Source organism: Cuculus canorus, chromosome 3, assembly GCF_017976375.1.
Source record: "Cuculus canorus isolate bCucCan1 chromosome 3, bCucCan1.pri, whole genome shotgun sequence".
NCBI classification, from domain to species: Eukaryota; Metazoa; Chordata; class Aves; order Cuculiformes; family Cuculidae; genus Cuculus; species Cuculus canorus.
The window spans coordinates 38852441-38878865 of record NC_071403.1 but is presented as its reverse complement, the minus strand read 5'-3'; the positions used below and the strand labels follow the sequence as shown (position 1 = coordinate 38878865).

At 40.1% G+C, this 26425-nt stretch overlaps 1 protein-coding gene across 2 annotated transcripts in view; it reads right to left on the bottom strand.

Moving 5' to 3' along the window:
- Nucleotides 1-614: 614 nt before the first annotated feature.
- The window catches only part of NKAIN2 (sodium/potassium transporting ATPase interacting 2), a 549645-nt gene continuing 523834 nt past the window's right edge, over nt 615-26425 (bottom strand). Inside the window, exons 5-8 of one of the 2 annotated variants that reach the window (XR_008449322.1) lie at nt 26093-26153; nt 9036-9117; nt 5053-5319; nt 615-3641 (exon numbers count right to left, since the gene is read on the bottom strand). Coding sequence is in view for 1 of the 2 variants with exons in the window: in XM_054063607.1 (XP_053919582.1) it covers nt 3632-3641; nt 9036-9117; nt 26093-26153 (153 nt within the window). In the remaining variant the exon portion in view is untranslated. The remainder of the gene's footprint in view (nt 3642-5052; nt 5320-9035; nt 9118-26092; nt 26154-26425) is intronic. The other variant, XM_054063607.1, reaches the window with a different exon arrangement.

Below are 26425 nucleotides of genomic sequence, written 5' to 3'. Positions count from 1 at the left end.
CCTAATGCCAATAAGTAATGAACTCTCTTTCTAAGGAATAGACTTACAAGAGCATGACTGAGTATCTTGAAATGCATACTGTGCTGCTCCGCCTTTTTAAATGACCTCAGGCAAGCTGTCAATGTACGTGAACTCTATAAAGACATTACCTAAGACAGGATTTCATCATTTCAGTGTAGGGACAAAGAACAGCATATAAAAGAATAATAATGCAGTGGAAATATCCATGTTACATAGCTCCTTCTTAACAAGGATTACTTTTGCAATACTTTACACTGTTGGCAACTGTAAACCTATCATAGGCTTAAAATTTCTGATGAGTGGGCAAAACTCTCTTGTTTTCTAAGTGAAGAGTATTGCAGTCAGCCTTGTAAAAGAACCTTTTACTGTCAGTGATAATGAAAATACCTGCTACCTATGACAGTGTTAAAATGGTGTCATGACCTGGGAATTTCTATTCAGTGCTGTCACATCCCTGCACTGCACAGATCGGCATTGTCATCATGTAAATGTAATAGGATTCTTTATTCTGCATTGTTGCTCAGTTGGGAACAGTAATCCTGTTTCCTGTAAGTTGTGAATAGCAGCAGAGGGCCATGAATAGCTTGGAAACCTATATTTTTTCCATTTATTTTTTTTAAATGCAAATTACACTAGTAAGTCAAAAAATCACTTTTGTTAAAAATACATTCAGAATTAACAAATGTCAAAAAGAAAAGAAAAAAAAAAAGACACATTTGGATTGTATCTCTTACCTTCTGAATATTTCAGTTCATAACAAAAGCCCAGCCTAGAAAAATAACATTCTTTACTGGATTTTGAGGAGGATACAGCTGTACAAATCAAAAATGTCATCCAGATATTCTCACATCACTGTGCTCTAAACTGCTTCCAGAAGAGATCTGTTCACTAATCGTTTAGTTTAGTAGTCAACAGTCATAATTTCTTTTTAATGGTGGTGCTTGAACTGCAACTTAAGCAGGGTGATGAATACCAACTTCATATAGGTATGCATGTACATATATATATATGTATACTGTGTGTTTGACTGGATTTCTACTCTGTATGTAATATGTGAATAGGCATTTATGTTGTAATCCTTAATAGTCAGATGTGCTTCCTATCTCCTAAGCACTTTGCAAACATCAACAATTCAGACCTCACAAAAAAACCTGTGAGGCACTTATTAGTCCCGTTTTATAGATGGGAAGACTAAGACGAGAGAAATTAAGGCCAAAATTTTCTAAGTTAAAATCAGACCTAAAAACTACACATAGACCCTTCATTAAATTGCCTGACTTCTAAAATTGCTAACTACCAGTAGTCACTGTTCTGTGCAAAATCACTGTAAGATATGAAAAATTATATTCTGAAAGTTAGATCACTGCTTAGGTGCCTAAACTGGTTTCTTTTCATGTTAAAAATGATTTTTATAGAAATATGATTTTGATTAACTGTTATACAGGGAAAGGTATAATACCCTGTTGTGATATTTTCATTCCAGTTAAACCTCTGCATTGTGTTTCATAATATACAACTGCTATATTTAGTACTACATAAAAGTCAAATTTTTTGAAAATTTTCAAGTTATGGGAAATTTCAGCCTGATGCTTGAAATTTGCATGATTTTCCAGGGAGTGCAAAGCAGCTCTACCCTGAATGAACTTAGAATTTCAGATACCCAAGTCTGAAAATTTAAATTTAAATTTGAGATATAAATCAGCAATGACTGGCTTTCAGGATGAGGCCTAGGAGACGTGCTTAATTCATGCAGGAAACCCCTAGGAGGATCTGAGACTGGAGTCCTTGACCCTGCTCATCAAATTCTTCCTGCGTTATGCAGCCCCTGCCAATAGTTGTTCCTGTGTATTTTATAAACATAGACATACACACAAACTCTTACATATATATATATATGCATATAAAAATCTCAATAAATGTACGTATAGTTCCTGGACATATCCCATATCTTATTTTCACTGATAAATGCCTCTTCCTCTGTCATTGTCCAGAGCTGTTGTTTGTGACACTGTACATCCATGCAGACACAGCAAAGGGCACTGGTTTGTACAGGGATGGACGAGTGGCGCGAGTGCACAGGCCGTGGGAGCTGTGCAGGTGTGAGGTTTTGGCCAATAAGGAAAAGAGAGATGCTTGGGGCAACTCAAGCCTTTCCAAGCATTGACCATCCTTCTTGCCCTCAAAAGCTATGTGGTCACCTCAGGTGTGATAGGTGCGTGTGTTTGCCTATGCAAGGTCTGAGCAAAGAAACAATGACAATCCAAGTTTCTGAAAAGCCTGAGCAAAATATTAGGTTTTTCCTAATGAAAGCCACCTAAATGCTTGAAAATACGATCAGATGTAGAACAAAACATACGTTCCTAGGAGTTCAGAGTATTTCATATACACATTGACCTACTAGCAAAATTCCCAAAGGCATCTTGTTGCCAACTACGTAACAGCACAGTTTTTTTCAGCCACAAGAATACAGGAAGGTAAAATACACATTCTAACACACAACAGATCCCCCAAATATACCACAAAAAGTTCTCCAATATGTCTTCAACTCAACTAGTCCCTCCCCACCCTCCCCAACTGAAACAAAAAAATAAAATATATAGATCCCTTATGGTGCAATTAGAAAAAAAGAAAGCTCACAGAGAATTTTCAGTTGAAATTAGATATAAAAGAGTAAACATAGCTAGTACATATTCAGTTGGCCTTTGTTGATAGAAATCTGCAGATGTCTCTGTAGTTAGTAAAAGACATTTAGAGATAGCTATAAAAGCACCTACAGTGCGATAAATAAAAACAGCGGGATTAAGAAGCACTGTTTCTGCTGCTTATTTCCAGTAGGTTCAATTATTAATGTTACCCCTCTCCCCACCCGGACCCCCAAATGGTCTCTTTTTTTTATTAACCATTATAAACTGGCTGTTTCTTGACCACTGTAGAGCCTCAAAAGTAATGCACTTCTCAGACAGCTGGCAGTTTTCTACTTGGTTGCTCTGGAGCAGTGGAGCAACAGAGCCTTATTCCCTGACATGAAAACAAACAAAAAAAAACCAAACAAAAAACCAACCAGGAGAAAACCACTGACTTAGAAATCGTTCAGAATTAACAGCAACATTTTGAGCCTAAAGGACGTTACTTCAGAAAGCTTGCACGAAGTTTCTCTGATGTGCAATGCAGTAGGGTTAAGGCAAGTATGAACTGTACAGCCTTCAGGGCAAACAATGCGCTGTTTATTGATTTCTGCTTCAGGGTCATCCTGGTATTTTTACTGTTCTGTTGACTAAGGAGACTCAACATGGTCAGGAGTGTGGAGTGGGCTCCGAAAGCACCGAATGGGCTGGGTTCATGTCTTAATCCAGATGGGCCATGCTGGCCTCTGCTCTGACCCTCTGGTGCTGGGAGGCAGGAGGTCCAAGGTGGGGGTCCGGGGCATCTCCCTTAGTACCTGTTAGAAAGAGGAGCTAAAGGTGTTTGCTGTTTTTCGTCTTCTGTTCAATCAGCTTTTTTTATTTTTAGCACAAAAACTGAATAATTTTTTGCTCTTTGAAGAAAGAGAGGCCATCCTGAAACAGTTTCTTTGAGAGGTCCTCCAGCCCACCTTGAGTAGTGACTGCATTCACTTTGACCTAGAAGAAAGGCAGAAAAAGAAAGATAGTTATAACCCACCACATATCTTTCTGATCACCGCCCTGCTGCTCTAGTGTCCTTTTGCAAGCACGTGTAAGCCACTAGCCGGTAATGGTTCAGGTACACACAGGATTAAAAGGATAGAAAGGCAGGGTGCTTGCTCAGGTGATCACTTGGTTTGCTCTAGTTAAGCACAGGTTTTCTAAACCATTCTGGGCAGAAGCAATATTTAATCAGAGTCTTAACAATACATCCATGTGTCAACCCAAGATGACCTGAACTATAATAATCCATCAGAAATGTAAGTGACTTTGTAAAAGCAAGAAGTGACGCAGTATGCAGGACAGAAGGATTAAATTACAGGTGCCTGATAAAGTCACTCGAGGCTCACTCACAAAGCAGAGTGCATGTGAGAGTGCCACAGGCCTGTACACCTGAAAAGTCCTGTCCAAAATCTGTGTTTTTAATTCCAGCTTTGAGTCTAAATCTGACAAGATATTGTTAGTTGCAAGACAAGGCTTAGCTGGTAGTTTATTTAAATGAAAAGTTGTCCATATCGTCTGAATCCCACAAACATAGATCTTAAGGAGATAATAACACAGCAGATTTGTACTTTATTAACTTGCTGAGTGTCATGGTAGTTGTACTCTAGGTTCTGTTTTTTTTGTCTTGCTTATGTTTCATTTACACTACAACTGAATGGTAAAATAAGTAGTAACTTCAGTATGTGCAATATATAGACAAATACCTACAGCCTTGGACTAGAAGACCATGACCAACATAATGCACGTGTAAATACAACAAAGAGAAAAATGGGACCAGATACTAAGGCAAATAGATTAACCTCTCCTACATCCCTCTGTCCCTGAGGTATTGACTTGAAATCCCTCTAACATTTGGGTATATGTTAGCCAGAAACTATCATTAAGTGCCTTCTAGTGAAAAGCAATGCCTACCAATAGTCTTGTGTAGCAGAATACACTTAAGTGGGCCTATATACATACACACACGTGCACGTATATATAAAGGGGTCTGTATGCATACAGGTTTAGTATGTTTCTATGCATATGCAGTATGCGTGTGCATGTATGTGTGTGTTTATACAATGTACAGATTCTGGAACTTCACAGAATATAGGGAAAGCAAGCTTCACTTCAGGGCTGAACTGCTTTTGAGCAATTTATCCAGTGTATTAGGCATCAGTATCAGACATGCATACTATTTTTCGCTTCACTTCTTGTTTTCTTGAACGAACAAGTTTATTGTGAAAAAGCATAAAGGAAAATCTCTCTCCCCTCCCTCTTTCCTACTGTTTCTAAAGCAGTGATCATGCAGTGCATTCTCATTCCACAACTACAACTGTGTTTATTTCATGTGCAACAGAATCAGTGCCATGGATTGTTTAGTCACCTTCCTCGGTCACCTCCCAAGAGCAGAATTTTCTCTTGACAATTGTTTTCCACCATCTTATTGTGTTCTTGTCCTATGATCTGGAAATGAGCACTGCCTTCTCCCACACAGAATGCCAGGAAGCTGCTTTCTAGTACATGAGCTGTGGCCACACTGCAAGGAGGTATATGAGCTTCAGTTCTGTCCCATTCTGTTTAAAAAGCGTATTCGTTTTGAAGGGACTGTCTAGGCTTCTTGGCTTGTGCAGAATAGAGCACGCTGTTGGCACTTAAATAATAATAAAAAAAGCCATTTATAACAGGTAGATAAATATCATGATAAGAATTCTCCCCAAAACATAATTATAAATTGAATACATTTTTCTCTTTAAAAAGAAAGCTGATTTAAATTAAATGTGAAATTAGGAGAGATGATAAGGAGAGTTGTGATTGAAATACAGAACCTAAAAGAAAAGAAACAAAGTGAGCCTGAATCTGATAATTCTATGCTATTTAAGGAAGCAGTAGCCAAAGATAGTCGCCTTAGTTCATCATCTATAGATAATGGTTTTTTTTCATAAATCAAAATTTTTTTTCCTTAGGTATCCTGACAATTTACAGTAGTTTTGCATAACTGATGAAATTCCATGCTAATGTACTGTGTATGTTCTAACTGAATTGGAAAGTACTTGTAAGTAGAACTTATAAATAAGAATCAATAATTCTTTAGATAAAAAAGTCCTGACACAATAGAAATGTAAACATGAGGAGCCTGAATAAATCACTATAATTATTTAATTGCATGTGTAAGTTTGTGTAGGTTCAGTATAACCTCTGAATTAACAAAATGCAGTGCTAACTTCAGCATACAGAAGGAAACTGGTTACAAAACAGTGTCTTAATAGTTAGCAATTACTAAACCCAACATTCCTTCAGGATAACAATTAATCTGCACACGTACAAAACAGTTAAAATTCATTTACATCACTTGGATGTAAATCTATATGGCTTTTATTGAATTAAAAGCTTGTGTTGATTAAATTCTGTCATTGCAAGCCACTAAATCAATTCACATCAGCAAGCAGTATGTGGATAACGACTGAAACCTACCACATGGCTGTATATGGGGGGTGTGTGTGTGTTCCTGTGCATACTACTGAAATACATGTTGAAATTTGCATTTTGACAGAATATTTACAACCATTGGATACTGACATTCTTTTGGTAAGCTCTTCAGAGCTGAGACCATACATTCTCCTTCACTTTTGTAGCATGCCCAGCACACCTATAAGTATGATCACACCACCAACATTAAAAGAGATGTTATTGTGTTCTTGGATGTTGTTTATAACTGGATGATTTAAAGGCAACTACTTCCTATTTCTCTTGCAAACCCCAAACTCCATTAATTGCACCCAATGTGAGAATAGTAGAGGATGCAGAGGTGGCAACAAGCTAATTTTACATTTCTTTATCTTTTGCAGGAATTAGGCAGGATAATGTTTAATATATCCTCCACTATTTATGGATTCAAAGATATTTTATAGCAGTTGATCAAGCTACTGAAATAGTTATATGAGTATGGATATGTATGGGTACACTCTCCCGGATGGATATAGTAACTTGGACAGTGGTGAGAATACGGCAACAAACTTCATAGTGCAGAAGGTCAGTTTTCTCCTCTCCTCTCCTCTCCTCTCCTCTCCTCTCCTCTCCTCTCCTCTCCTCTCCTCTCCTCTCCTCTCCTCTCCTCTCCTCTCCTCTCCTCTCCTCTCCTCTCCTCTCCTCTCCTCTCCTCTCCTCTCCTCTCCTCTCCTCTCCTCTCCTCTCCTCTCCTCTCCTCTTCCTTTCTGTGTTAAATGATTCTTACCTTTTAGTCACCCTTAGAGATGCTGAGCGTTGTAAAGTGCTGGCGATATTGGCTAAAGAATAATGAAAAATCCTGTATTTTTTTTTCCTCTTGGATTTTCTGGAGGCTAACACTGATTTTCTTTGGTGAACAAGATCCCTGGGGAACCAAACCCTTCCTCCCAACAAATAAAGGTTTAAAATATCAACTATGGCCTGCTATTATCATATCAATGTGTTTTGATTTCCAGTACATAATATTGCTGTAAATAGTGCCACAAGCAGATCAGACCATGGTTTGATTAATTTGACATTCGAATTTGTTACTCCACTACTTAATGGTCTGCCTACATTTACAAAGCAATTGCAGTGTGAATACATATGCATGTGTTCCTGGTGTGCCTTAGCTGTAAGTAAAGGAAAGGTATTACTAAATTCCATAAAAGCCATTTAAGGACAGACTGTAGCAATTCTAGACAACCTTGTCAAATGCTATACAGTCAGAGGAAAACATGAAGTACCTTTGTTTGACTGTGGCTGGGACATGGCAACACTTTTGTGAGCTGATTGGACAAAACGTCAGCTCACATACTGATTTCTGTCTCTCAGTTAAGACAGCAAAATCACCTGTGCTCTAGTGAGCATGCAGCATTGAAATACAGCAGAACACGGTTTACACGGATTAATCATATGTCTCTTTGTCTCAGCTACAAGTTTCAAAATACTGCCGCCTTGTTTTCCACAGGTTTAGCTTTCTTTCCAGTCAGTATGAAGACGCTGAGTAAATGTAATCTGCTGTTCTGGAAGAAACACTGAGAATACAAAGAGAATGCGATAATATCTTAGCTAGAGGGCTCCATATGTTGATGACAAGGTATGGTATACTGAGAAAGAAATAGGATTACAGTTGTTCTAAGTACCTATGAGCCTCACATAATACTAGGAAGGAAAAAAACATTTTCTAAATGAACAGCACTGTGCCAAAAGTGCAGGTGAAAAATCTTTACTTGAGTACAGACAGATGGAAAGCTGAAGTTAAGATGGCATTGGAGATACGCACTGTTGTAATTTGAGATTATTGAAAAGCTCCTTGCAAGTCTCATAAAGAGCCCACTCCTAAGTACTACCACAGAATTTATTGTACCACTGATAAAGGAGTAAATGACATGCAAAAATCCGCTAATCCATTAGCAGACATGCTTCCACTAATCAGAAGAAACAAAATTCCATCCAAGGGTGAATAGAAGTGTATGTTAGGATGGATATTGTTTGCCTATATTGTTCTTTTCCTCAAAAGAGATGTTCAGAAGAGAAACAAAGGAAAAACGTAAATGCTGCCTCTTTTGTGAGTCATTTTGTGCAGTGCTTTTTCTGCGTAGACCAGTGATGGTAAATAAGAAACATTTCAAAAGGCTGCAGCAGCGAAGTAAGATTTATGTGGGCAGTCAGGACTGTTCTGAATTGCAGTACGCATCAGTACAAGAAATATTTGGACATAATTATTCCTGGACTGTTCTCTGGTTGGGTGTTAGCTCCAGTGTGAGTGTGTTCCAGTTGTGTGTGGGGGGTTTGATCACCCATTTAATCCCCAGATATATCAGTCTGTGCTTCTAGGCACTGGATGGAGTTGTCGCTCACTGGTTAGGTAAAATACTGTCTTCTATTCAAACTGGTTTTAAAAGCCATATGTTGTTACATTTGGTTTGTTTTTTCTAAATGCGGAGACTGGAAATCAGGTACAGAGGTGCCTCAGTGAACAGATGCGCTGGTACGACAAATGCTAAATGCATCCACTAAATTAGCAAGCTGCTGAACTTCTGATAAATCTTAATAAAACCCACTTTTTTTGCAAACAAGTTTTGTCATATCTGACTAGTTTTTACAACACCAGATTCTCATTGCCTCTGAATGGAGCCTGCTTGAATGAAAATGGGGGAAAGACAGGTGAGAGCTGGGTATTATTTAAACAACTGTGACACATTATATCCTACCCTGAGAAATCATTATAATCCAACAGAAGAGTAATGTTGGTGCTTAAGTGTAGCTCTGTCAGAAAAGGCTTCTGCCTACTCTGAATTTTTAAGTCACATCATCTTTCAGCTTAATGATCCTTTAGTGTCAGCTTGACATTCTGCAGAATTTCTCAGAAGTACTTACATATACATGGGCTGTAGCTGTAAATGAGATGTCTTCTGTGGACCTTGATAGCCGTAAGAGTCAAATCCACCTATGAAATCAACTGAAAGGGGGAAAATTACTCTCATTAGCAAAATCTGTTCAGAAATGATAGACAGTATTATTCACGAACCACCCAACACACAGATTATTTTTGATGAGCTGCCTAATAATCTGTTAAAATTAGACCAGATAATTGTGGAGATGCGGAAAAAAGGTAAAAAAAAAATAGAGAAAGGCCAAGTCCCTTTTAAAATTTTAAAATAAAATTAATTTTAAAATCAAATAAAGCAAATGAGAGATTTAGAACTGCCATTTATGAGAAATAGTCACACACCCCTCTCTTTGAAGTAGACCACCTCACTGGAGTACAAAACAACGTGCTATTCAGATGTTAGAAATACTGAAACCCATTTCTTTATTGGTATGAATATATTGCTTCTGACTGTGATTACTGTGTCTGTCTTGCTGTCATATTGTGGTTCAATGATGTAGAGGAGAGAGCACATTGATCTGACTCTATCTGAGCGACAAAAATTTCTCTGATTCCCTGCTTTGACATTTGGGCTGAAATGCATGAACCAAAGATTGTAACAATTTGTCTCAGCTTCGGAGATGAGGCTTCACAGATCTAAGGAAACCAGTATTTCTCTCTAGGCACTGGGGGTTTGTAGGAAGGTTGTAGGGTGGGACTTATTTATTAATTCACACCACTGTCAGCTCCTGATGGTCTTCTTATGTTTATTTTAAACAATTTTCAGGGCAATTAAATCTCGTCTGAGCCTGACACCCTGTTTCTCTGCTATAACACTTTCTTTACCCAGGTAACAGCGCACCCTTTTCTTCCTTTGCAACAGCTGATACAGCTATTGGCTTTCAGGGTTTATCTGTGGGCAGGTCTGATCGTTGAAATATTGTCTCCTACATAGCAGATGTGAAATTCGCTTTACTTTGATAGAAAAGGGCCAAAGAGTTCAGGTACGGAAGTGTATTTTTCACAGGTCTGGGCACTGCTATCGACAGAGTGATGTTAAAACCAAAAGGAAAAAAAGGTTCTTTCATAGAGGATAGTTTCTTGTGGATAAAAACTCATAAAATGTAAATTTGTAACCCTCAGTTTGAGAACCTTTGCAGTACTTGGAGTCCATCAAATTTGCATTTGTGAGGTTATTTTATACACCTTTCAATGAGTTCCAAACTTACCAATGCGTCACTCACATTCCAGACGTTACAAAATCAAATTCATGTACCCCTCTGTCCACTATTTACTTTTCAAGAAAAAAAACACTAAAACACTAGACTGGACCAGTACATCATGGTCTCCGTTGCAACCACAGACATGTTGAAGCTGTCACCCACTTTTGCCGCTGACGAGAATGGTTCCTGCAGAAATAATTTAGCTCATTCTGTGCTCTGTGGCAGCATTACGGATACTGCTATCCTAGAATGATGTTTGACTAAATTAATCCCTGACATCTCTAATGAAGGAGGTTCTGTAGTCTGTCTGTGTTGCCTTTCCCTGTCCTTATCTTCCTAATATCTAATTTAAATGTAATTTCCTGCAAATTAACTACTTTTATACATTTTGGTCTTTTCTCCCTATGGGTATGAAGACAAATGAGCCATTTTTTTCCTTTCATAACTACTTTTAAGAATTTTAAAAAAGTATTTTCATGCTATCTATCTTTCCCAGATTTAAGTGTACCTAGTTCTTTCAAACTATTCTCATGACCCACGTTTTCCAAGCCTCTAAATTTTCAAGTCTGAGGTCCTTCTTCAGTCTGCTTATGTTTTTGTTGGGTTTTTTTTTTTTTGTTTCTTCTTTCTCAACAGCATCATACAAATGCTTAATAATCAGATCTTCATTTTTATGTTTTGATGCTAACTATAATCTAGCCAAGTAGTCATATCTCATGTGAAGACATTTGATTGATACTTCCCCACAGGAGTTCTTTTGCACTTGTGTGTATTGAATTTAATCTTGGTTTCAAGCCACTTCTCAAGATCATTTTGACTTCTAATCCTATCTTTAAAAGCCCCGTCCAGTATGGTTTCATCTGAAATTTTTACAAATGTTCTCTCCTCTATCATCCTTGCTGTTAACAAAAATAATGAAAAGTATTATTTCCCCAGTTGAGATCCCAGTGAGATTCCATCTGAAATGTCATCCCAGCTGGTTGATAACTAAATTTCAAATAGAGTTTTAAACAATTCTGCATGCAAACTATGATGACTTCATCTGTTTGGTGCTTCCCTGGCCTGCTTACAAACCTTTCTTTAGGACAAAATCTCGCTAAAATCAAGATAAATGCCATTTGTTGCTTCCTACATACTCACTATGTGAGTCATCAGAATAACTGTTTTACAATATGATCATGTCTTCAGAAGCATATTAAATTTATAGGCACAGAATGAAGAATTCACTATAAGAATATTATTGAATGAAGTGCTAGGCTGGGTGGAAATAAAACCCCTCTTATTCAAATACAAATATTGCAGCAAAAAGAATGGACATGTCTGTGATATACAAATGGTTTGTTGTTCTTTTGCCCAGTTTTCCTTTTTTTTCTCAGTCCTGACCTCAGACAACACAAATCAAAAAATACCTCTGTTGGAATGAGTGTCTCACCTGTGTCAACTCATGTCACTTTAAGGATGTTGCTTATCTCTATTTGTCTGGCTTTGCATTTCTTCTGTACTTCCCAAGACCCTTCAGGCACTTGGTAAATCATTACTAGAAGGCTGCAGGCATAAATACTCTGTTTTGCAGTCATGGGGCAAAAGGTCTTGAGAGTGTTTTTAGGTTTATTTTCAAAATGCTAAACCAATGTGTTAAGAAAAAGATTTATTTGAATAAAATGAGTTTGTGCGTGCATGAAAGATGCACACTGCATATCTCTGCATGCATTGCATGTTTGCCCTGTTGCACAGAGTAAACACAGAATAAACACAGTGTTAACAAACCAGATTGTCAAGTGACAAACAACACAAGCTTGTAGAGACATTTCTGCATTCAACTGACAGGGCAGAGAGTATTGCTGTGACCTTATTATAGGCATACAATGGCTTCTTACATGCAACAACAAACTTCGCGAGGTAGGTAAATGTAGGTAATAGAAAGTGAACTCCAATACAAAAGGATTTAATAATATCTTTGTAGCAAGTTTTCTTGATGGTGGCAGTTTCTCAGCAATACAAAGCCTGCAGTGACCAGAGTGTGCTAAAAGCTCCCTGTGGACTCTGAGCTAGTTTCTTAAAGCATGCAAAATGCTACCCTTTCTGCAGGCACTTTATCCTGGCTGTGCCTGAAAGGTCACTAAAAGTGTCACATGACTGATGCATTCCTGGCAGCAATAACAAGAGATGAATAAAACAAGGCTCATTAGTCGAATCGCTACAGAGGCTTCCGTCCTTAACCTCACCCATCAAATGCATTTTTGACCATTCTATTCTACATTCATCTTACCTGTCACTGTTATCAGAAGTGGCTCTTTTGTCATGTTTTGCTTTAGTAAAAGCACATGTGCATATACAAACCAACACAGAATCCTATTCCTATGAAATATTAGGTGCTGGACTTGAATAGTATAATAGCAGTACAATTTATCTGTAAAACGTGTTGTAAGAAATTCAGCCTGAGTATTTTCTTCCTTTTCTGATGTTAAGGGGCTTGTCAGGCATATCACGGAATTATAGAATCATATAATCACTAGGTTGGAAAAGACCTTTGAGATCATCAAGCCCAGCCATACCTGCCCACTACTAAATCATATCCCTAAGCACTTAATCTACCTGTCTTTTAAATACTTCCAGTGATGGTGACTCAATAGCCTTTCTGTGCAGCCTGTTCCAGTGCCTGATAACCCTTTTGGTGAAGAAATTTTTCCTAATGTCCAGTCTGAATGTCCCCTGGTGCAACTTGAGGCCATTTCCTCTCATCCTATCACCTATCACTTGGGTGAAGAGAGCAGCACCCACCTCTCTACAACCTCCTTTCAGGTAGTGGTAGGCAGTGATAAGGTTTCCTCTTCACCACGCTAAACAACCCCAGTTCCCTCAGCCGCTCCTCATAAGACTTGTTCTCCAGCCCCTTCACTATCTTCTTTGCTTTTCTCTGGACACGCTCCAGCACCTCAACGTCTTTCTTGTAGTGGGGGGTCCATAACCGAACACAGTATTTGAGGTGCAGCCTCACCAGTGCAGAGTACAGGGGCCCAATCACTTCCCTGGTCCTGCTGGCCATGCTGTTTCTGATACAAGCCAAGATGCTATTGGCTACCTGGGCACACTGCTGGCTCACGTTCAGCAACACCCCCAGGTCCTTCTCTGCCAGGCAGCTTTCCAGCCACTCTTCCCCAAGCCTGTATTACTGCATGAGGTTGTTGTGTCCCAAATGCAGGATTCTGCTCTTGGTATTGTGAAACCTCATCCCATTGGTCTCAGCCCATCAATCCAGCCTGTTCAGATCCCTCTGTAGAGCCTCCCCACCCTCCAGCAGATCGACATCTCCTCCCAGCTTAGTGTCATCCACAAACTTACTAAGGGTACATTCAATCCCTTCATCAAGATCACTAATAAAGATACTGAATAGAACTGGATCCAGCACTGAGTCCTGGGGGACACCACTTGTGACCAATCTCCAAAGGGATTTAACTCCATTTGACACCACTCTTTGGGCCCGGCCATTCAGCCGGTTTTTAACCAGCAGAGCGTGCGCCTGTCCAGGCCAGTTGTAGCCAGTTTCTAGAGCAGAATGCTGTGAGAAACTGTGTCAAAGGCTTTACTGAAGTCCAAGTACACTATATCCACAGCCTTTCCCACATCCATTAAGCAGGTCACCTTGTCATAGAAGGCGGTCAGGTTAGTATGGATGGACCTGCCTTTCATAAACCCATGCTGACTGGGCCTGATCACCTGGTTGTCTTGTGTGTGCTGTGTGATAGCACTCAAGCTGACCTGCTCCATGATCTTCCCTGGCACTGAGGTCAGACTGACAGACCTGTAGTTTCCCAGATCCCCCTTCTGGCCCTTCTTGTGAATGGGTGTAACAACTGCCAGCCTCCAGTCCAATGGAACTTCCCCAGTCAGCCAGGACTGCTCGAAGATATTGGAAAGGGATTTGGCAAGCACCTCTGCCAGCTCCCTGAGTACCCTCAGGTGTATCCCATCTAGCCCCATAGACTTGTGAGTGTCTAATTGGCCAAGCAGGTCTCTAAGCATTTCCTCAGGGATCGTGGGAACTTTGTTCTGTTTTTCCTCTCTGTCTTCTGACTCATGAGGCTGGATACCCGGAGAACATCTTACCTTACTATTAAAGACCAAGGTCAAGAAGACATTAAGTACCTCAGCCTTATACTCATCCTTTATCCCTACCCTTCATGGATGGAAGAGGCCCTGACTCTCACAGCGGCGAGCACACTATCAACGTACCCTGCATTTACTACCACATCTGCTTCCTGCCCAGAGCTCCTTCTTTAAAACTTAAAATGTCTTTGGTAATAATTCTGTAATGAGGGTGACTTCTGTCACTAATTCCTCTCTCCTCCTTTGCTGTGTCCATCTCCATGATGAAGCAGCTTTGCTCCTCCAGCTTCATTAGTTCCATCCCAGATACCCCACCACTTCTTCATCTGCTTCCCTCCTCCCATTGCCACTTGTTTCTCTGCACACCATCTCTCCCATTTCTTCTATGAGCAAGCTGATCACCTCTTGCTATCCAAATTTCTGGTAACCCACTGCACACTGCTGCCTCCATGGTCATCCAGCCACCTTTCACACAGATGCTGATCTCTTCTTCCTGAAACTTTTGCCTCATTGGCCTCTGCTCTCTCCTCTGCAGGTGGTCACCTTTCTCCTCTCATCATTCATGTACTCACTTGGTGGTTATCCTTCCTCCATGCTACTGGAATCACATGAGCAGTAACCACTGCTTTTTACTTTTCTCTACCTCCTGTAAATGGGGTAGTCACACTTGCAAACATCTATTCTGCTTTTGTTGGCTCTCTGAGGTGTCACAGACTGCTGGCTTGTGGTCACTCTGCTCCTTCTACACAAACTATAACCTCAGCTTCTCTCTATGATATTTACTGATGGGTAATTAAGCATCAATTCCAGTTCAGCATGGCTAAAACCAGAACCCTTAGTTGCTCCTCCTGAATCTTCTCTGCTACCTCTCATAGAGAACAATGGCACTTGTTTAAAACTCAAGTTTATCTGTTACTTGGGGTATAGGTCAGATGTCAGCTTTGGTTTGGTCTGTGAAGCACTTAATTTCCAAAGATTATTTTTGCACATTGAAAAGGAACACTTTCTATCTGTTGACAGAGATGTAACATTTACCCAGGGCTCTCATTGTCAAACACCAAGATTGTTCCTTTTTTTTGAACTCATCAAATGTGGAGTTAAGGAGACAAAAGCTGCAGAACTCATCTCTCTGTCTGGGCTACTCCTCTCTGCAACCTGCTACTGATTTTATCATCTATATTTCATTAAGTAGAAGCTAAATCTTTTTTTTTTTGCATTTCTAAAAGCTAAATTCTGCCCCTATGCTACCAGTTTGACCTCCATACTTGTAAAATTTCCAAACAGTTTCTCTCCTTTTGAGACTGAGGGAATTAAAATTAGGTTTGATTTTAATAACTTTGGAAAAGACATGTGGGAAGAAAATATAAAAGAACATATGGGGACACCCTTGCTCCTGCAGCTATGCCAATATCCTGCTATTCATCTCACCGTTTGGTGAGGACCCTTCCAAACACTTTATAGTGCTACGTCCCTTTTATGTTATTTGCATGGCATGGCCTGGTCACTGTTCCACAACATAGCGCACAGGAGGAGGTTTGCTTGAATACAATCTCAATAAAGTTTGTTTACAATGATAATCAAACATTATTGGTCTTTGTGCTGAGTGCATAGCAATTTAGACTCACAAAATGAAATCAAGTCAAGCACCGGGGAAGCAGGTGGAAGGAGGGCATCTGCTAACACATGAGGCTTCCTGCTGGCACAGAAAGGTTCAGAATGAGCATAAGGACTTAGGCACTCTGTCCAGTTCTTGCAGTGTAATGAATGGCATTTCTGCCAAACAGCCAATAATGGCCTGTGAGTGCTCTCAGCTCTTCCATTTGCAAGGTGAAACTAAAACCTCAGACTTTTAATCCGTAAACTCACAGCATTTCTGAGCCCTATGATGTCCACAGGAACAACAAAGGGATACCTCTACACAAGTTTTGGTAGAGTTTCTCAGCTCATGGTCTGCCTCTCTGCCACTGTTTCCATGCTGTTTACTTTTATAATAATCAAAATTATTCTGTAAGTTTTTTGCTTCACAGGGGCTTTTCATCTAGATTCTTTACCTCTGTCATGTTTCTTGTCGGATAGAGGCCTATAGTACCTTCTTCTGTCTCTGTTGTTCCAATATAAATGATTCTATCATACCCTGGCTTATTCTTTGATTGGTCCTTCTGAGACAAGGTGTAGGACTGTGAAGTTACACAGGTTTGTGCAACCTGATAAGCACCACCTGGTGTCACCACCCTTACAGAGGTAAAGACGGGGGGGTCTCAGCTTCTTACTCCCTGTAATTAGGACCAAGTAGGGGCACAGATATTGCATTCAAGGTGAGTGCAGTTCTAGGTTGTACCCAGCAGAAAACACCAGGATGAACAACGTTGAAAGTCCAAAAATTAGAGAAGCTAAAATGCATCTCAGACTCCCAGGCAGACAAGGGGTCTGGTCAGCAGCAGAGCCACAAGGGGGGAGGTTAGGAAGACTATGCTCTGGAGCAATGCCTCAGTAAGGCAGGGCTGGCCAGAAGCAGGAACTGCGTCAGGGACGTGGGAAACAGTGTTGTGACTGAGCAGAAAGAAGCGAGGATTAAGTCAGACAGGAGTAACTAAGCAAGGGCTGGGAGGCACGAGTTGAGGCTTCAGCAGCTGAAGGCAGAAACAGGGAGCAGGGATAAGGCAGGCAACAACAAGAGCCAGAGGCCGGGAGGAAATGACTGAAACATGGTTGCAGCAATGAGAAACAGAGGCCTGAAATGGTCAGCACTACCTTCTGTATATTATAAATGCAGTGAGCCACCTGTCAAGCTTATAGACTGCAAAACAGGGTTGCAGTGAGGTAAACTGCCGCTTGACCCCTGCAAGACTTTGCAAAGCCTATCCAAGTTCGTGATTGGGAATGTCCAATGCCCCACAAAGAGTCTGTGAGAAAAACAGCTCAGCTATGAGAACATTAATAGTCTGAAGAATAGACTGGTTTTCTAAACTGGACAGACAGGGACACAGCTGGATAATGCCTATTTGCTTTCAGATTTTCATGATTAAGTAAGTATAGAGCAAAAAAATACTGTTCTGACACTGTTTTTGACCGGGAGATAATTCTAAGAATTAAAGAAAATGTGGGGTAGACTGAATTATTATAGAAGTTATCAAATGGATCATTATGAAAAATTGTTCTTAGCCAGATCATTGCTAGGGGCAAGTAATAAAGAGAAGTAAAAACAAAAGAGGAGAAAAAAGAAAATGCCAGGGGCAGTGGCCTCCAAGTGTGACCACCACAATAATGAATTAGAATGAGAGTCATTAGTAGGTGCAACAAAGTAGAGAAATAAGGCCTAAATCTATGAAAGTTAACAGTCCAGTGCTAATGAAGACCTATCTAGATATTTAAAAGGAAAAGTAATAAGGAAAACTTTAACAGAAGGCATGATGATAAAAATAATTTAGTATGAAGCTAGTCATACTAAGCTAGTCCCAGGCTTGTAGGAAACTGTGAGGAGCTCACATTGACTGTCCTAGTGGGGAAGACACTATGAAGCTGTGAGCAGATACTCTTTTCAGTCACTGGAAATGATTAATGAGCCTAACCTACCCACAGCAATTTATCAATGCTCCTTTGCTGTCCTTTAGTTCAAACCGACCTTGTCCAGCCAGAACCTAGTCTGTTACACCCACTTGTTTTTGTTGAATGGCCGATGAGTTGGCCAGCTGCCATCCAAGACTGGGAAACTGGGGTGGGGAAGGGGTGCCTGTGGGCTCCTCTTCCTGAGCTTGGTGAGGTCTGAGCTCCCTCCCTCCATGAGGGCAAAGGAGGAGATGCTCACACAGGCACAGCACAGGAGGGCCTCCCTCCAAAGACGGCCCTTCACATTCAGTGCAAACGGGCAATAAATGAATCACATCAAAATAGAGTCTTTCAGTGGTATCAAAGGAAAACACAATGGTCTGACTAGAACCATTTCCTGGGCAGTTTTCAGCTTGTGGAGAGTCTCAGATTTTGTTTATTTCTCCTGATTTTGACTGTGAGTTTTGTTTATTTTTAAATGTCAAAACATTCCAGTGGCAAGGAAGAACATGTCCTATCCAGCTGCAGCAACAACCTGAGCGCTTCTTCAATTAATCTGCAGCTTTTGTGGTCAAAACTGTTGTTTACTACCTCATTTCTGCTACTGGTTTGATGCAAATGTGTTAGGCATCGTTTCATGATCTTTGTGTTCCTCTCCTGAAACAATTAATTCATGACAATGTAAGTAATGTTTTCAGAATATTGTGATATGAAACGTATCTTTCTTTGTAAAAGAGTTGTTAACTCTTCATCACCTTTTCACTTAAGTGGATCTCTTCCAATACTTCTGCAACTTGTCTTTCTTGGAAAGATAAAACATGGGTGCTGAATAGTTAAAAAAATGATGCAAGGTAAGTATATCTCCCTGGCTGTTAGAATGAATTGATTTTATTAAGCAGTATCCCATTGTGATGAGCTGCTGGAATGAAAATGTTACTTCCTTCAAGCTCTACATTAAGTTATTTAGACATTTTTTAAACTTGAAGTTGACAATCTCCAGAGGAGGCAGTGATGAATGCAAGAGGAGTGGCAGGGAAGAGAGTGAGGGAAAAGGAAACCATCACAGATGGAGTCAGCAACACCACTATTTCCCTGCCGTGTGATTTTATCTACATATTTGCCTCATACCACAGCCCTGTCTCCTAGGGATTCCTTGCACATCAGCTTCATTAGTTATGAAGTCAGCAATCCATAACCAATTTTCTTTTCATGTCAAGCCTGTTCATGTATAAACTCAGCCCTTTTGTTGGAAACATTTGCAATTAATCCCACAAACAAAGAAAATGCAAATCATACAGTCTACCCTAAGAAACCCTTCTGACTCAAGGCTCTGACCATCAACTATTATACACTAAAATGAATTGAATTTCCCACTTTGAATCTAACCTAATTTTCTAGTGATAATAGGCATAGATTCCCAGAAGCATTCTATGCGTCTAGATAGTAACATCCTAATTTCTTTTCCTGGTAAATGTTTTAAATAAGATTTTAGCACCAAAGGAAATTAACCTTTAAATTAATTGTAATTATAAAATGTCATCACTGATTTTGTCTTCAGACTAATTACTTGCTATTATTTAAGCAAACTGCACCTCCTCTGAGCTTTAAATTTGTTCCTCTCTTGCAGTGTGGTGCCAAATGATCACAGACCAGGCTGTGTAATGTCTGCCAAACCCTATGACACCTTGGACTGCTCAGGTCCATTAGCATCTCAAACGCAACCGGTTTCAGTTGTTGTATCTTCCTGCCATAGGCTTTCCCTGCTGCGCTTCGTAGCTCAGGCATTTTCAGCCTGTGTTTTCTAAACATCAAGAAAGCCTTGGGGGATGTGGAGTGTCTGTGCTTTGTGCCAGTGAGAATGAGATGCCCAACACCAGCCTTCTGCTTTGTGAAAGGTCTCCTCCAAGACAGGACATGACTGGAAGTAGTGACACAGGCACCAGCTTTTGATATGTGTAAAAGGTTGATGCTGTACATGCATCTCAAGGAATTTCCTAAATGTTCCTGGTGGCACTGTGACTCTCCAAGACAGCTCTCTTTAGGTTGACAAGCATGAGGCAGTACCATGGGACTTCAAAGGCATCTCTCCCTCCACACTTCCATCAACAACTTGACAGCTGAAAGCATCCCATTTCCCTCCCTTTGGTTTACTTAGTTCATGTAGCAGTCACCACTCTAAATGAAACTAGTAAATGGAAAAATCTAATTTAGCCACAGGCTGTAAATTAGAGAGTGCAGCTGAGGAAAAACTTCAGCTCTTGTAGCCTGTTCATTGAATTTTCATTCATGAATGAGCTGTTCAACAACTTAGAAACCCTCTCCCACCTACCACAAAGTGATCACAATTCTGTAATATTCCCACACAGGCTGAAGGAAACAGTCAATGATCTATAAAACCTGTGGCAGCATGTAAAAGGTGAAGATGGAAAAGGTGAAGATAGAATGACTGCTGTTTTCCAGAGAAAGCTGCAGGATGCATTACACAAATGGTAGGTGTGAAACTAACAAAACGTATAACTGAGGGGCTGGAACTCCTCCTGGGAGGCTGTATTCGATAAAAATGTTCAAACACAGAAGTACACTTTCAGGAGGAAAAGATCATTGAGGGCAATGAAACACAATGAGAACACTTCTGGCTAAGGAAGTCCCTGAGCTGCAAATTACTGTTCAGGATTTTTGGGGAACCACAAACTTGCAGTGTTCTTATATGTCTATATGGCAAACAGATATGGGAGTGAGAGCAGATGTTCTTATTGCTGGGTATTGAATACTGGGCTGGATAGACGTGTTACTCACTATCTTGTGCTGTGATATGTAACTGATAATGCTGCACCGGTAGGGCTGCAGCTAATACAGCAGCTGTGGTGTTGCCTTTCAGCTGGGGGAGAAGGGACTTGCCAGGCTGCCCAGTACAAGAACCTCTAGAGAAGCATTCAAGCTCAGGCTTAGTGCAGAAAGATATTTGCAATCATCTTCAGCCATCTCCCTCAGTCTTAGTTTCTGCTTCCTTCTTATCCTTCTCCTGTCCTGATAGTTTCAGAATTTACAGCCATATTCACCAGAAAATGGGAAGGAAAATAAAGAAGCAGAATTAATAGCTGAACATTTGCTACCAGTTTCTCTTGTCTTTGTTTTCGATATTTTTAAGCAGGGTTGGAAGCTGAGGTATTATTTCTCTGTAATGTCTTGCTAGGCAGATTGTGAAAAGCATTTGGCACAGAAATAAAGTGGTACCTGAGCATATTCTGCACTTCAACAGTGCTTTTCATCCCAGAAGCTCAAAGTAATGAAGCAACATGCCTGTGAGTTTGTTCCTGTCATTTTTTTCCATTTCAAATATGGGAAACAGAAGTATGGAGGGATTAAATAACCTGCCCAGAGGTGGACAGCAGCCTGTAACAGAGCTAAAAATAAAAGGCTCTTCTACCTATCCCATGTGTTTGTCAAAATTTCACATCTCTCACAACTAATGACTTTAGGATTCTTTTAAAAGAACATCTTTGTCATCACCTTCATACTTCCAAGACGAGGCCTAAGATGCCAGAGTGAATAGTCGCTTGGCACACAGTTGCTGTCCTGTACTGCTTACCAGTAGATATCCTCTATCTGGGGTGTTGTCTTCCTGAGCGTTTTCAGTAATTCAACTATGATTTTGAATTCAAGCTTTTATGGGTGTGTGAAATCATTTTAAAGTGTTATCTAGAGCTTTACTTCTGTGCTAGACATCCTCAAAAGCTGGGCTCAAGAGAATACACAGCAAAAATCTATTTAACCCAGCTGCAACTTCTTTTGCTTTGCAGTTTACCTGGAAATAATGCCTAGAGAAAAGAAGATTGTGTATGTGCAAGCTGGATCCCTGCTAGTATGAGATAGTGCAAAGGTTGTACTCATGGTACCCAGGGAACAGTCAGGCAGGCCATATTTATTCTCTCCTTGTCTTGGCATTGTGTTATGTTAGGTAAATGCCATTTCTGGGTCTGCAAGGAAGCTTTCTGGACTGGAATTTCACCGTGGAGCACGGATTGAATTAATAATTTTCTCCATGCTTGGGTTACTTCCCAGCCAGAGCTGTCCCTCTAATAACAAGTCAGTCACCTTTCCCTCAACAGAACCTGCAAGATGAGTGTGGAATTCCCACTTAAGTAACCCAGGTTTCTTTTTTAATTGCTTACAGACAAAAAGCCACAGATGGGTGCTGCTATATTGCTCACATTCCAGAATTTTCCACGAAATATCTTTATATTTAATAACATTTTCAAAAATACATTGCATTTTCTTTTAGTGAGGCGGTAATAGCTTATAGCAGGGAGCCAAATTGCTAGTAAGGAAATGGACATTAAACGAACATTTCAATGTTATTAAAAATAATGTGCAGCCTTTGAAAAATGCAGGTCTAATAAAATTTTGGAGAAAAAATGAGAAGCTCCAATAAGTTTACAGCCACTGAATGCTTCCAAGTAATGATTGTTACTGACATTTCCATGCTTTATTTTTAATTGCTGCAGGTAATAATGGTAATGATATAAGAATGACAGTGGCTTAGGCATACCAGTGGCAATAGTGGAGGAGAGTGTTGAGTCAGCAGCAGCCCTGCTAGGCACCTGTTCTGCCTAATCTTTCCCAGATGGAGACCCAAGGTACTTCAAGTCTCAGAGTTCCTCCTGCCTACACAGCCACAGGGAACAGGATGTAGAAGGGATCTTTGGGAGCAACAAACCACTGACAAGAGCAGCCACCATTGCCTGACCCTTGGAGATGGGAGCTGCAGTCAGGCTTTGGTACCCCCAGCGTTAGAGCACTGCTTGAGATTGTACTAGGAAGGAAAGCAGCTTCCTCTTTAATCTTTGATGTAGAATTAACCCAAAATAGATTGTTCTCATGAATAGTAGTATGGACTTGTGCTTTGATTTAGAGGGCCTGCTGCTGGCTTTATTTGGTGTGTGAGTAATTAAATCTTCTAGACTTGCTGATTCAGCCCTAGTTATGACCCTGATTTGATCACTGTATTGTTCCATTCCTAATCCTTTAGTGAGGTTAGAGCAGGTTAATCTTCCTGAAATGTTTTCTTAATTCTACCCTTACTCATTTGTTCTCTTAATAAACTCTACATAAAGAAGGGAGAAATAGTAATTCTTTCAGCTTGTTCCAATTATTCTGTGAGCAAACCTAATTCAGCTGAAGCAGCTGAAGAGTAACTTGATTGTGTTTCTACAGTTGAGGCTCTGTGCCAATAGAAGATGAGGTACTGCCTCTGCTCTTGAGAAGTGTTGGTACATTCTTCTGGTTAAAATCTGGAATATAGCCCTGTTTGGCTCTTGGAGCTGCACAAGTTTTTCTCTAGCCTCATGCTTTGCTGCCTCTCCTGCGAGGCCCAGTGTTTCTGCTGCTTTCACTCCTCTTCTGCACTGCTGTTGCTCTCCTGACCCAATAACAAAGCAGAAGAAATTGAATTTCTGATTCTGTGATTCTATGAGTCTGAAATGAGTGTATGGGTGTTCACCATGTCCATTGTGATTAGCAAACAGCTTTTTCTGTTGATTTTTTGTACTGACTCTGTAACATCAGACAGGACTTGGTGCTAAATGATACCTTGATGTGACCCAATATATTTACCGTTATGGTTCTCTGTGATTGTCATCAAGATATACTATTTTCACAGGCATGAGTGGTCCTGAAAACCAGAGATCTAGATTTTTCCTGTGATGTCTGTGAATATGGAGACTGGTAAAGGGACAACAGTGTTTAACACAGAGAGGGAACACCAGCTGCTGAGCTGCATGCAAGCACAAGCCCAAACTCACACCTTGCCAGGTATGAATGTTAAGGAGGAGTTGGTAGGCAGCATCTACACTAGATTTCCAGCAAGTCTGGAAGAAAGAGTATACCATGGACTTCATCCATGTAAGGAGGGTTTTCATCCTTCTGTGCCTCACAGCTTGCCCATAGCAGCATGCAAGAGTGAGGAACTGGAAAAGTGGAAGAGTGGGAAGAGAAACACAGCTAGGAGATCTGAAGTGACCCCAAACCGAAGACTCGCATCTGCTGAAAGCCCTAGCAGTGGTTCTGGGACATTTTCCACTTTTCCTAAAGATTTTCACCTTTGCACTCCCTCGATCTGCATGAGATGACCCCATCTGTGAATGTACTGAGGAAATTATGCTTATGCATCTTCCTCTGAAGCATAAATACTAAGTAGCATTTTGTTCATAAGGGATACATTATTTCTTAGAGCAGCACCATAGATTGATATGTTGCTGGGAGGGAGGGAAAAGGCAAGAAAATTTATCTAAATGGAAATAAAAGAATCTAAAATTAAACCTAAGCAGGGGTTATCTGTACAGACTGCAGCCGCTGGCTGTTACAGTGAGTGCTCAGCGGTGTCAGAGTGGATGTCTGAGCAGAGACAGAACTAGAGTCGTTCTGACTCTCTGCTAAATGCAGCCTCTTTAAAAAAAAAGCTGCTTTAATTTTACAATACCTTGAGGGGCCAAATCCGATCTGAGCATTTTTATAGTGTTGGGAGGACTCAGCCACAGAAATTCCCTCTTCTCTTTTTCTCTAGCCATGTTTCCAAACCTCACAAGAGGTGAAGCTGCAGTGCTGAGATTGTGGAGGCTTTGTTGTGCTGGGTAAGGATTTTCCCTGGTACCTCAGAGAGGTGCCCACAGATAGGTGAGGTGACTCTTTGGCTGGAAGAGGAGACTGTACTGAGGTGTATTAACAAAGTAATAAAAGCCTCAAAATAAGCAAGGTGATGACAAGAAAAGATTCGAAGAAGTGTGACAGTCTGTGGCTTTTGAACAACAGGGATCTCCTGCCACAGTGAGCAGAAAACAATACCGTATTGGCTGCAGCACTTTGCTGCCAGGAATGCCATTTTACAGATGATAGGAGAGATCTCTGAAATGTGCTATAACGTCTGTACTTGCTCGGTGAGCCAAGTCACAGGTACCTTCCTTGTTTTTTACTTATATCATGCCCTAAAGCATTACAGAAGAGTGTGAAAAAAAAAAAAAAAACCAACAAAAGACCCACCTTAGAAAAGAGGGCAGAATGGTATTTAATGGGAATTCATGAATTCATTTGGGGCCAAGGAATCACTCTTCTGCTCTGTGGATAGCGAATGCACTTAACGGGAGAGTAGAATGAAGTAGTACGCCTGTCTCACATGTTTGTCCTAGACTCTTTTCACACTTAGCCTTCCTTGCTTCCACAGCTACACAAGGGCAACTGAAACAAGTGTAGTCAGAAAGATCTCTGAGGTATGGTTTGATTTTGGCTCTAAATGTGGCTCACAGTGGCAGTGTATTGCCAGTAGATTAAAGAGTTACAGCAACTTTCTATACAGAAGAACACACAAAGCAACGCCCACCATCCCTAGCAGTGCTCTCTATCAAATAAACCCCCTTTAGCTTCCTATTGCAGAGCTCTCTCTAGGATTCATGTATATTTTATCAAAGTTCCATGCAGTTCTGATACTTGTTTCTAAAGTGCTTTAGTATGAATCCCAAGATGTACTGAAGTGTTGTTGGGGCCCTTTTAAAATAATCAAGATTAAGATAGAGAAAAAATGAAATGGCTTGTCTCTCTAGCATGTAATAAGAAGAAATTATGCTCACCAGGCTTATATTGATATAAATAAGCAGAAGAAATACAAATATACATCTATATGAAATATTTTTCCTCCTTGTAATTGTACTTTGGGAGCAGCAGGAACAAAGAGGAGCTCCAGAGTTTCACCTCTCATAAATGAAGGTCTTGCAATGACCTAAAACTATTTTTTTTTTTTTTTGCCAGAATTGCTTTTACAAGCTAAGACACAAGTCGGCACAGAACAGCTATGCCCTCAGTGGTGACCAATTATTGTGAGGATAGTTTATAACAATCTGGAAAATTGTTGTATGTGCCATCTGGGATTTTTGCTTTTTTTGTATTTTATATTTTAAGAATGCTATGAGGAAAAAAATTGCAGACAATAGAGTATGCATTTTTTTTAAGCTGCATTTCATGACTGCTTTGTTTTTCAGGCACATGCAAATTTTAGATCAAGAAGGATGGACAGAAAGCGTGTTCTGGCTTAAGTATAACAAAGCATTGAGGCTGAAGTCAGCAAGAGCCGGCATAGTGGAAGAGTGACTAAAAAAACAAAAAAGAATTCATTTTGTATGTAATAAAGCTTTAGTACTTACAGCTGTCCTCTTCTTCAGTAATACATTTCACAACATAACAGGCATAGATGAAGCCCGCCAGCTGAAACAAAATGTGATAGTGTTAGATATAAAACAAATACAATAGTAAAACAAGAGTTGCTTTTAGAAAAGCAGCAACAGAAACAGAACTGAAAAAATTCAGCAGACTATTTGACGAGGTAATGATAATTCTTCACAACAATTTGGTAATTTTAATTGGAAAGAGCTGAATTTAACATCTTTCTTGAAAAACACACTCTCCAATAAAACTTTCAAGATCTGATCAGAAAATATCTGTTACCAAACTGTTTTGTTTTTAATTACTGAAAAACA